At 45.3% G+C, this 12,716-nt stretch overlaps 1 protein-coding gene across 1 annotated transcript in view; it reads left to right on the plus strand.

The window, feature by feature from the left end:
• Nol10 (nucleolar protein 10) overlaps nucleotides 1-12,716 on the plus strand; it is an 82,380-nt gene that overhangs the window by 27,922 nt on the left and 41,742 nt on the right. Inside the window, exon 13 of the mRNA XM_021178984.2 lies at nucleotides 3,514-3,566. Coding sequence (XP_021034643.1) covers nucleotides 3,514-3,566 — 53 coding nt within the window. The remainder of the gene's footprint in view (nucleotides 1-3,513; nucleotides 3,567-12,716) is intronic.

The following is a 12,716-nucleotide window of genomic DNA, read 5'->3' on the forward strand; positions in this document are numbered from 1 at the left end:
GTGTTTAGGTTAAGGATTATGGACAAGCCAGGTGTGGCCTGTACCTTTAATCCCAGCACTTGGGGGGCAGAGGCATGTAGCAGAATGTGTGATCACACTGTGAACCCTGAGAGTGTGATATTTACTGAAAACCCTTTTTCTACTTGTCATGTGGCTCAGCTCTTTAGCACACACCTTTAATCCTCTTGGCTGGAATACAGACATGCCTTAGTACACACCTTTAATCCTAAACAATGAAGGTAAAGTTAGTTTGTAGAAGGAAGCACCCCCAGTTATAAGTGATGTCTTATTGATTGGCAGACAAAGTGATGAACCAGAGAAAGATTTGATAGAATAGAATATGCCCAACTCTCATGAGAAGAGGGAGGAAAGGGAAGCTACTTAAGAGAGCGCAGAGAGAGAAGGCAGGCAGTTTTACCAGGACAGTAATAAAGAGATAGACTGCAGAGAGAATCAGAAGATTAGAACATATGGACAAAGTGAGGGCAATTTTTTAAGAAACTGAGAGAAGCTAGCTTGAATCAGTCAGCTTGAAGAGGAGTGAGCCAGAACAGCTGAATAGGACCAGCCAGCCAGAGATCAGAAGGAACTAGCAAGGGTGAGCTTATTCAGCAGTAAGTCTCAGAGGCTGAAACATTCTAGGTCTAGATTAGAAGCTTCCAGGACTAGGCCTAGGTTAGCACATGGAGGCAGTCAGCCTCCAAGATGACAATTACACCAGGAAAATAAAAATTACTTTTACAGAGGTCAGTAAATGTCTTGAATTTGAGGCCAGCCTGGTCTACAGACCTAGTTCTAGGACAGCCATGGCTACACAGAGAAACCTTGTATTTTGGGGAAAAAATCATGAAGGCACCTCAAGGCAAGCTGCAGGCTCTGCATGCCAAGTATCATTCCAGCAGATCATCCTTGTGGGGAGGGTAAAGTTGGTTCAGTGTGTTCAGGACTCTTTTACCATGTGTAGTTTGGACAAGGAAGGGCTTTTTCTGTCAAATGACTTAGAGAAGTACGCCAGGCAGGCCAATAATTGTTTCACAAGACAGTGTGTGCTGGCCTCGCAGGTTGGCTTGGGCTCCTTGCTGTGCTCAGAGGTTGTGCTCTGCACTGGCTTTACCGTACCTATCTTCCCTCCACTCTGTGCTTTGTCTTCATCACTGTGTGCTTAACCATAGTTTAGAGAAGGTAAAACCTCATTCTTTTCCACACATTCATTTTTGGAATAATTCAGACCTAATCATGGCACATGTTTAGTAATAGTTTGTTTGTACTTGCAAGGCAGCTCAGAATATTGAAATGATTTTGCCTTCCTGGCCCTTACATGACTGCTCACACGGCTCTTTGCAGTTTCTTACATGGAGCAGCCAGCCATTCTGCAGGTCAGGGCACTGTCAGAGGCAGCACAGCTCTGGGACCCAGTGTGCATGGTGTGACGACACAGGAAGCATGTAAAGATGACACATGTGTGAGTCCCACCCCAGCCTGTTAAAGCAGGGCCAAAGGTCCAGAGCCATTGGCAGAAGGGAAGAAGGTGGGCTTTGGACTTAAGAAAGACCTGCTTCAGGCTTAATTATGCCCATTATGACCCTCAGCTTTCTCACCCACCACAGAGAGAGCTGCAGGAGACAAGCAGGACTGTGGAAAATGTCATAGCTCTTGTCCCCGTCAGCATCCTCCTACAGGGTGGCATGAGGAACAACCATGGGGCATTTGCACATAGCACTGACAAAGTGGAGTCTTCATATGTCAGTGAGAAGCTGAAGATGACACGTGTCCCTGCTGCCCCTCTTCCCAGAATGTCTGCCTTGAGCCATTGAGAGTGCTATTGAAGCTGTGTGTTTTAGTGTGGTGCTTTTCAAACATGGTTAGCCAGCCACCTGCCTATTGCCTTCCTTTTCATCCCTGCGCTTTTTAGCCTTCTAATCCTTTGCAGATTGACTCTTTTGTACATTACAGTCAAGATGAATACCTAGTGAAGTGTAACGCTGCCTGTGGTTTTGTTCTGTCCTTTCTTGACACTGCTGTGTTGAGCTGCTGCCTACAAGCTTTAAGTTCCTTTCTTTCTGTGCTTTTATCTCCCAGCTTGGTAGCGGATTGCAGATGGCTCAGGGAGCTCTCCCCCTCCCCCCAGCAGACCTGCCATAAACACTGTTTCTGGTTTTGTGTTGTGAGTGTTGGTGAGCCTTTCCATGACATACACCCAGATGAGTTCTGATGCGGGCATGTGTCCAAGGAGGGCACTGCTTTATCAGATCTGTCACCATTGACACTGGAGGAGAGTGCCTTGGACTCTAGTTGCTGGGCTGTTTTCCTTCTCTGAAAAGTTTTCTCTTAGGAACAATAAGCAGTAGCATCTTGAGAAACTTAGTAGAAATGCTGTTCGTAATGCTGCCAGTTTCCTCAAAAACCACTACTGCTTATTAGAGAAAATGCCTACGTTAACTCCATGGTCTTAAGTGTTAAGTGACCTTTGTGCTGTTCTTGGAATCACCTTTGCTATTTGTTTGACATTATGTTAGAAGCAGCAAGAAGGTGAGCCAGTACATGTAGATGGTGGAATTCTTTTTTCATTTTGTTGGGTGGTATTTAGACTACTTAATGGTTTATTTGATAACATAAGAAGCCTTTTCTGTTTTGAGTGGAGTTTTTATTCTCCAAATTATATGGGGCTGGTGAATTTATTTTGAAGGGTGCCATGCTTGCTGAGATCACATACAAGCTTATAAGGGATCCTGCATTACCTTGTAAAGGGTTGAGGAGATGTCAACTGATTTTGTGTGTAGTTATGAGAGGGTTAGCTGTAGAATATCTTGCCACCTTGAAGGTGCTTCAGAAAACTTTAGAAAACTAAATTTAACTAAAATTAATTTCTCTAGTGGTTCATTCTTTTAAAACTCCCTAAAATGATCATGGCACTCTAAGGGCTGTTTAGTGACATATGGGTCTTAAAAATATTTTATGTGTGTGAATGTTTTGCCAAAATGTATCTATGTGCACAACATGTACAGAACCATTGTGAACCATCAAGTGTGTGCCAGGAACTGAACCTGGCTCCTCACAAAAGCAATAAGTGCTTTTAGCCACTGAACCATCTCTTTGACCCTGACATGTGGGTCTTTTGAGGTAAGTTCTATATTACACTCCTATAATCATTTCAGTCTGCAGTCTGCTATGAAGTTTAATGAAGAAATTCTGATGCTGGACCTTTTGGTTCCTTGACTCCTGATTCCAGGAGGGGAGCCTTTCTCTTCATTATTATTCTCATATTGTACACCTTACATATGAAGCTGGAAACTCCCCAGACCTAGTATGGAGCTGAGTGCCTCTCCAGAGCCTGCTCATGGCTTTAGCTCATCAAGCCTGGGTAGTTCACAGACAGGGACTCAGCAGCTCCCACAACTGAGGTCTCTTGCCTAAAAGGCAAGACTGGCTAAAGGGCAACTCAAGCATTTTACATTTTGTAGAAATGAGTACTTCTCATCACTTGTTTAATTTGTTCATTGTATTTATTTTTAGGAATGCTTCTTACTGCCAATGAATCCCCCAAGATGGGCATTTACTACATTCCGGTAAGAGCACAGCAAGTTTTTGTTTTTGAACTGGTAGTGTTGACAGCCCTTGGGCTCTGTGTAGCTTTGCTGCACTGTAGATTCACTGTGGATATAGTGTGCTCTGTGGCCCAGTAGAGTAATGTCTCAGTATTCTGTTGGCCAGTTGTTTGTGCTGTTTAGCATAGGCTTGAAATCTAGTAATCTTCAGATATGCTTTGTTGCTTGTTTTGCTGGGAAATATTTCAGAATCTAGAACTTGAAACTATCGACTAAGCAGAAATCTAAATCAAAACTAAGAGTCTAGAACAATGATTCTCAACCTTCCTAATGCTGTGACCCTTTAATACAGTTCCTCATGTTGTGATCCCCAACCATAAAACTATTTTTGTTACTACTTCATAACTATAATTTTGCTACTGTTATCGTAATACAAATATCTGATATTTATGTAATGTAAATATCTGATATGCGACCCCTGTGAAAAGGTTGTTCAACTCCCAAAGGAGCTGAGACCCACAGGTTAAGAGCTTGCTGGCTTAGTGTTCTTCTAGTTAACTCACTATAGTTTGCATGTTTTAGAAATAAGTTGCACACTCAAGAAGCCGGATCATCAGGATTATCAGCAATGACATGTAGTTTAGATTATCATATTGTCATTCTTAAAGAATTGTTCTTCTACACCAGGAGCTTCCGTGCTTTACCTTTTGGTCTATAGAAGGAGAGAAATGGGGATGTGTTCTCTTAGTCAGTAAGGCAGCCTTCATGTAGAGCTGGCACAAGTGACGGGTGTTACCAGTAGGGAGACTTGAGAGCAGTGTGGGCTCTCACTGCTGCCAGCCTCCCATCATGGAAGTCTTGGTTGGAGTAGTTCGGTTGTCTGTGGATTGTTTTTCACCAGCCTCCACCTGCTACTGAGTTTCTGTTGTCTCAGGAGGCTGATGCTGCAGCACTCTGTAGTGTTTGTTCTGAGTGATAGTAAAGTGAAGGCTGTTCAAACAGGAAGCTGCTGTTCTCCTCTATTGTCGAATGCTCCTCTTCCCAGCCTCACACATGCCGTTTTACCCATCTTCCCACATTTCTGTGGCTTTATAGGTATTTGTTTGTTGCATCAGCTGTGTGCCAGGCACCGTGCTAGACGCTGCAGCACACAATACATAATATATTAGCATTGCTTCATCCTCAGGGTTAAAACGGGAAGAAAGGTGGTTTCAGGTCTGCACCATGAGCTGTAGGAGGAGGACTCTTTGAGAGTGCCTGGGAGGAGAGACCCTTCCCCCAGAGTGGGCTAGGTGCCTGTGAGAAATTTAGTAAACTACCCAGAGTGACTTCGGGGAGAGACTGGAGCTTGAGTCTGTAGACTAGGTGGAAGGATGGGGTGAGCCACAGAATGGGAGTAGCATCGCAGCCGCAGGAGAGTGCCTGTTGAGAGCGCAGGGAGAGGGTCTCATGGAGCAGAGCAAGTGCCAATTGGGAAGGGTCTGGAAGTGTGTGCTAGGGAGGCGTGAGAACCTGGCCCATCATGAGCAGCAGAGTGAGGAAGCCAGGGCTGCCCTTTGGAAAGGTTGTTGTCTCTACAAAGAGAATGGCATGGGATCTAAGTTGGAAACAGCTAGAACAGGCTGTGGCAGTCCCCACGAGGGAAGGCAGTGCTAGGCTATGCTTTTCAGCATCAGGACTTCGGTAGGTCCTAGGACTGTTCAGTAAAGAAGCAGATCTGAGTCAGAGTTAATGTCCACCTGTGAAGACGCAGGTGGACTGTAAGAAAATGCTCCTCTTGCTCGCGCCTTCCTGTCAAGGGGAGTCTCTTCCTTCTCCCCAGGGCATACTTATGGTACTTTTGAGCAGCCAGTGCCACATCGAGAGGGAGGCTCCAGAGTGCAGGGTGGTATCAGAGCGGACAGTACAGGCCAAGAGCCCGTGTGCCACGTGGCACAGAGGAGGCAGGTGTGGGTAGGAAGATAGACTTGGTAATAAGTTTAAATATGGGTTGTGAGGAAGAGGAAAGAAACAAGGGTGACTGCAGGTTCTGCCAGGGCACATGTGTGCATGCTGATGTCATTTCTGTCCAGGAAGAAGTGGGTGAATAATAAAAATATTTTCCTTTTGATGTTTTTTACATTGTGAAATGACCTTTTGCAGAAATGGCACAAATGTTTTAATTACACAAATATATATCCATGTTCTTATTTTCAGTATTTTACAAAGTATAAGGGGAAAAATACATACTCTGCCCCCATAGATGCTATTCATATTTGGAAACACTGTCTTTCCTGTTACATTGTTAAATATGTGGATTTGATTTGATTTTTTTAATTTTCAGTTTTGCCTTTGTGTGTGTGTGGCTGGGTCTCTTGCAGCCCAGGCTGGCCAGGGATCTGCTGTGTAGCCAAGGATGACCTAGAGCTCTCCTGATCTTGGCTTTGCCTCCAAGGTGGTGACATAACAAGTGTGCTTGACTGTGAATGGGGACGTGGTGTTCTATAAGTAAATTGTATCCGGTCCTATAGAATCGATCTTAGGTATAATAACTCCAACATAGTAAGTCACCTAAAGCTAGTATTCACAGGCACTGGGTACATTACCTAACACTGGAAGGAAAAAAAATCACCTAAAATTGTCAGACACATTGGGTATACCCACGACTACAGAATTCGGGGGCAGAGGCAGTAAGACAGCCTTGGCTACATAGCAGTCATTTCCACTATATTGCTTCTTTTTTTCTTTTCCTAGATGGGATCTCACTGCCTGACCAGGTTGGTCTAGAACTTGAGCTATGTAGCCTGTGCTGCCTCAAGCTCTTAGTCTTCCTGTCTCAACCTCCTCTCCTTTCCTTTCCTTTCCTTTCCTTTCCTTTCCTTTCCTTTCCTTTCTCCCCTCCTTTCTTTCTTACTTTCTTTTGGGGGGTGGTGGTGGTAGTTTTAAGACAGGGTTTCACCGAGTGTAACCTTGGCTGTCCTGGAACTTGCACTGGCCTTGAATTCACAGAGATCTGCCTGCCTCTGCCTCTGCTGCCCCCNCCCCNCCCCNCCCCCNCCCCAATGCTGGGATTAAAGGTGTGAGTCACCACCACCACCACCACCTGCCTCTCCCTAGGCCTTGTATAGTAAGTAGGCTTGCAGGGGTGTGTGCCACCTTGCTTGGTTTCTCTGTTGTATTTTATTGTTGGGCGTGTGTGGGCTATTTTACAATTGAGGAGACCTCTTACCCATGTCATTCTTTGGTTCTGTTTTGAGGCTGCATGCTCCTTTCCTGCCCTTTCTTGCATTGGGCATCACACCAGGGCTTTGCACCTCGTGCTGGCCAAGCACTTTGCCCCCAAACTGTACTCCAGCCGACAGAAGAGGTTTGCTATCGTTCCAAGGAATGAGGACTGTGGACAGCAAGATCAAGAGGAGCTATGGTGGCTAGATGATAGGAAGGTGCTCTTGACTCACAAGCCTGCCTCACAAGGCCCCTGAGTTCCAGCTTAGTAGCTGAGATTTGACAGGCAGATATGAAATGGGCCCAAATTACTCTCCCAGGTGCCTGCACATCAGGGACCAGTGTGCACAGGCTTGCTAGGCCAAGTGCTGAGCTGCAGCTTGGCCTCTGCTCTCCTTCCTGACCCCATGGTCTGCCTGCCACTCTTGCACCAAATCATTCCGCAGCACCGTTTGTCTTCACTTGGCACCTGCTCTTTTTACTGCTCCTTCAAAGCAAAGAGCAAGCCCCAGGGCTGAAAGCTTGCCATTTACCGGAAGATTAATATCAAACTTAAGGAGCTGCATTTAGCTTGTTTGAGACCTATAGAGCTAAAGAACTGTGTGTTTAATACGTGGCTTGTGCCAAGTTTAGGAGGTCTGACCTGTGATTTGTACGAATATCTTATAAATCAGTACAGGTGTCCCACACATCCCTGCAGGCTGTGCTACAGAAAAGGCAGTGTGTTGTTCTCTTAGCTTGTTCGTGGTTGCCCTTCTAGCCGATACCATCTTTCCTGAATACTTGGACTCTCTGGAGACTAACACAGTTCCTGACTTTAGTGCCCCGCCCCTTACATAAGCTAGGGAGACCAAGTGAGTGTCCCCTCATCCTCATCCCTCTTTCCCAGTCCTGTCCTTTGTTCTCTCTCAGGGGAGTTGCATTTGTTTCCTCACTTGCTTCAGTATCTAATTGATCAGTAGATTAGTAATACAGGGCAAGAACAGCTCTGACTCAGTTTCAGGTTCGTTCTGCATAGTGAACACCTTTGACAACTGCAGACTCCTGAGGGAATCCAGCCATGAAATTGATACTCCAATGGGAATGCTCCGGATGTTCAAGGCTCTGTGTATAGCAAGTTCCTATAAGTTCCTAGGCTCCACAGCCAGGAGCCCCTGCATCCAGAGTTGCCTGCACCATAATGGATGTGCATGCTTATCAGAGGAAAATGTATTATTGTTTTGAAAGCTGTTTGATTTAGAAAACAAAATAACTGAGTTACTTAGAGGTATATATTTTCAATTTTGTTTGAAATGTAAATTTAAGCTGCTATAAAGATTATATGAAATGTCATTTAACATACCTCAATCCTGGCAGTTATTTTATTTCAAAATAGTTTATTAGAAAAAAATTCTATATTCTCTGTATTTTGATTGCTTATTATAAATCATCAAAATATACTGATAAAATATTTTAACATCTACTATTTAATTTAAAAATTGGAAGGTATTTTTGGAATACTTTGACCCTACAAATAGGGCAGATTAAAAGCATGAAGGATGGTGTAGGGGTGCAAGGGAGATGATTCGGTTGGCAGATGCTTGCTGTGTAAGTCGGAGGGCCAAAATTCGGATCCTTAGCATCCATATAAATGCCAGGTGCTGTGGTGAGTCCCTATAATCCCAGTGCTGGATGCCGAGACAGGCAGGTTCTAAGAACCTGCGACCAGCCAGTCCAGCCAGAAACTAAAGCTCCAGGTTCAGTGAGAGACTCAAAAAGCACTGTGGAAAGCAACAAGTGCATACCTGCACTGCCCTCTGTCCTTTATATGGCTGTGCACTCACACACATGCGCACGCACACATACAATCACTAGTAGTAAGAAAGCACGCAACTCTTAAAAACAAACCGAACCCAAAGACTGCTGTCTAACCTGCACTAGTGCTTCTGCTGAGAAATGACATTTGAACTCGCGTGAAACTGATTTGGTGCATAGAGGAGACAGGATGCTCAGCAGCAGAGCCTTGTCTCAGTCTCTGCCATACTTGGATATTAACCCTGTCCCTCTTACAGGTAGTATGCAAATACTTTAAAAGCAGCATCTCCACTTTCAACTTTTGAAGGCCCGAGGCTCGACTTTGTCTGTGATCACAGCACAAACCTGGGTCTGTATCGTAAATGCCTGGAAACATAACAGTAGCAGGGTAAGGGTGGCCAGGGTCCAGGCTCTGCTCTTCCTGGACAGCGGGTGTACAGGCAGTCAAATTCCCTCGCCTTTGATGTGCATGTCATGTGCATATCAGTTGTCTTCCATGGTGACTGTGACTCCCTGCAGCTTTATGTTATATGTAACACTACATTCCCGTTTGGCCCTTTCATTCTCTGCTGTCTCTTCTCTCCCATTGATGTATCCCAGGGCCCGGGTTTGGCTCTATTCTCTCCCTCTAAATAAAGGCTTGCAGAGCCTGCCTTTCTGTCTGAATTCACTCCCTGGCAGCTCATTGTCCCATGCTTTCTGACCAGCTACCAGATTCCTCTCCAGCCTTCTCCTCACCTGATGTATGTCTCCTCTGGTCTTCTCAGCTCTTCCACTTGGATGTCTCAACTGCATGTCCTGTGTCCTGTGTCCATGAGGGCTACCTCAGCAGTAGCTCTTTGCCAGCCTGATCTTGGCTCCCAGGCTTGCCTTGACCTCTTAACCCAGGTTTCTCCTTTTACTTTTGTCCACCTTGCTGTCTGCCTTTTGTGTTGTTGTTGGGTTGGGTTTTGTTGTTGTTGTTGGTTTGGTTTGTTTGTTTGTTTAGCTAGGGTCTTCCTATGTGATCCAGGCAGTTGTTACTACCTTGGCCTCCAGTGTTCTGGGATCATATTGCGCGTTCCCATAGCTGGCTTTGCAGTCTGTTTTTCTTACAACATCTAGATTGACTTAAACAGTAAAAATGCAAACAGAACAAGTATAAATCCTGTAATCTTCTGCTTAAAACTGGTTACTAGTCCAGTAACCAACCTATCCATTGGCCCAGAATAATGTCCTAACTGCTCGCACAGTTAAAGATGTTCTTTAAGGTAGACCTGAACAAAGGTGCTGTGTCACATCAAGCTGCTCTGTGCTCCAGAGCAAAGGAGCCTAGGCTGAGCAGACCACAGGAACAGGCCCTACTTCTGTATTTTAATATGGTAGCAGAAGAAAACTGCAAAATGTCAATCTGGCCTAAAGATGACTATTGCACTGCAAACCATCCTTGTCAAAATATATATCCACTGACTAGCGCTCCCAACATCTGATCATCACATGTCTCACATGTATTTGTTCACTGATTTTCAACACAGATGGATCTAAAGTGAGACAAAACTGCTTTGGGTGCTGGGGAAAAGCAACAACTTCCCTTCAACCCATGATTTATGCAGGGGGGAGGGGGAGGAATACACAGGGATGCAGGAAGCAAGCACAGCAGGGTGAGAGGGCTCTCAGCTATCTCTGCAGCACAGCTACATCAGTGAGTATGCTGGAGCCTACTGCTTTCTAATAAAACCTTGCTTACAAAACAGGTAGCTGGTCCTCACCAGGCCCCTGGTCTACATACAGTACAGCATCAAGACTGTCTGACTCTGGTGTGATGAGATCTGACACAGGTAGCCAGGAGCTGCCCAAAACGAATGCCAAAAGCTGTCTGGTGGTCAGTTAGCCCCGCACACTTCTGAAAAAGCTTCCTCTGTGCATCTCCACTCAATGTAACTTTATTCCATGTGAACTTCTACCTTTCTATACTTCTCTTAGGATCTGGTTATGTAATACGCCTCCTTCCCTTGCTTAATTAATAGGTTGTTAAATTTTCCAAAAAAAAAAAAAACCACAATTTTATTTGGTACTATGTGCAAGAGTCAAACTCACAGATTTTTTAAAAAGTTATCCTTTAACAGTTTTGGAGGTCTCTTGCCCCCCCAGACAGACATGAATAGACTTTCCTTGTCCAGGCTTCATGGGGCCTGGCTCCCACAGGTGAAGCCAAGAAGCAGCAGAATTCTGCTCTTTTGTTTTAACCTTTGTTTTTCTGTTTAGACAGCTGGGAATGGCAGAGTGCTTGGCTAGCATGCACAGGCCCTAGGGATAATCCCCAGGTGTCCTGGTTTGCTTTCTAATGCTGTGATAAACACTGAAAGCAAGTTGGGGAGAAAGGGATTCATTGGGCTTACACGTCCCAAGCACAGTCCACCGCTGAGTGAAGTTAGGGCAGGACTCAAGCAGAATAGGGGGCGGGGGTGGGGGGTGGGGGGGAGGAACCATTGGAGAACTGCTGTTTACTGACTTGTTCCTCATGGCTTGCTCATCTTACCTTCTTCCTTTCTTCACACCCTGCCCTCATCTTTCCTTCCTCCTTTCCTTTGGGGCAGGGTTTCACTATGTATCACTGGGTAGTTTAAAACTCAACAAGATTAGCTTTGACAGGTTTCTACAGCTAGGACTTTATTCCAAAGACCTGGTGGTGATTCTGAGTGTAGAACTGATTGGTTTCATCCTTGTCCTGGAAAACTCGAGGAGAGACGAAAGCCAAGGATACGGAGCTTTTGCTGTATGTTTATCGACATTTCTGCAAAAGTTGCTTTGCGTGTAAGGCACGATTGCTGCTGTGGCACATGTGTGAAAGGCCAGACAGGGTCTTTGCTTTTCTTCATGTGTGGACCTGTGCTATTCACAGGAGTTTCTGGAAATTCTGTTGAGTCCCCTCCTGGACAAGCCCTGTGAAGTTGCTTCAGTGCAAGGCTCATCTTAAGCACTAACTTGATACTCCAGAGAGCTCCCTAGCTGAGCTATCTATTGGCACAGTACCATGTGCTGAGTTGTTGTTACTGTAGTGTGCACGTAAATTTTGGAAATGATTGATGCCATTTTCCTTTAAAAGGCTGATTGAATCTGAGAACTGTTGGATACAGTAACAAGTAGTTGTGTTAGAAATCTCTATTTTTATAGGACTAGTAGCAACATATTTCTTTGGGGGAAGTAGTGCTATAGGCCAAAAAAGGAAAAAAAAAAAAGAGAAAGAAAAGGAAAGGAAAAAAAAAAAAAACAGCCCTATCCCCGAGGGACTCTGCCAGCAAGCAGAGGATATACAAGACAGAACACAAGCAAGACAAGTTTCTGCTGAATGCCCTCCTTACTACAGGCATGTTGGGTGTGCTTTGAAGGGAGGAGGAAGCTTTTGAAGCCCAGAACAGAGAGCAGGAAGGAATCTTTGAGGTCGGCTAAGCCATCACCTTGATTTATAGCTGAGGCATAGGATTATTTGTTCAAGGTCAGATAACCGTTCGTTAGCAAAGCTGGATCTAGGGTTTCTTTCCTTACTCTGTCTGTCTCGCCCAAGGGAAGGAAGGAGCTTAGGTTTCGGAGTAGGTAGAACTGAGTGAGTACTGGCCTCACCACTCACTCACTGTCTTCCCAAATCCGCCTCCTGATCAGGGTGAGAGCGGGGATCCCACCAGAGCATGTGCACACCGTGTGAGCACTTTCAGTTAGGGCTTGTCTTTTGCTGCTCTCCGGGCACCTGTCTTGGACTAATCTTGAACTGGGAGAGCTTTTTCAGCAGAGAGTGGTGACTTCTTCTTTCCTTCAGCTTTGATTGCCAGGTCCCTTCCCTTCTGCATCTAGGATAGAGCTAGTGATGCGTTGTTCTTGGGAGCTTGTAGGAGCAGCCATGCAGTTCTTTCTGTGGTGCTCTGTGGTTGATGAGCAGCAGCCCCAGGACAAATGCTGTTGTTTCCCCACATTTTCACAGTGACAGCACATTGGGAGGGCTTTTGGGCATGGCTCATCATTGGGTGCACAACACCTGCTTGTGTAGTGTTGCACCAACTGAGGGAATGCTCCAAAGGGTTTTTAAGGTTTGATTTGGTTTGGTTGTAGGACTGGGGATGGATGCTGGGCTCTTATGCATGCCCAGGAGCCTGCTACCTCTAAGCTGCAGCCCCAGTCCTTTTCACACTTCATTTTGAG

Source organism: Mus caroli, chromosome 12 (genome assembly GCF_900094665.2).
Source record: "Mus caroli chromosome 12, CAROLI_EIJ_v1.1, whole genome shotgun sequence".
NCBI lineage: Eukaryota > Metazoa > Chordata > Mammalia > Rodentia > Muridae > Mus > Mus caroli.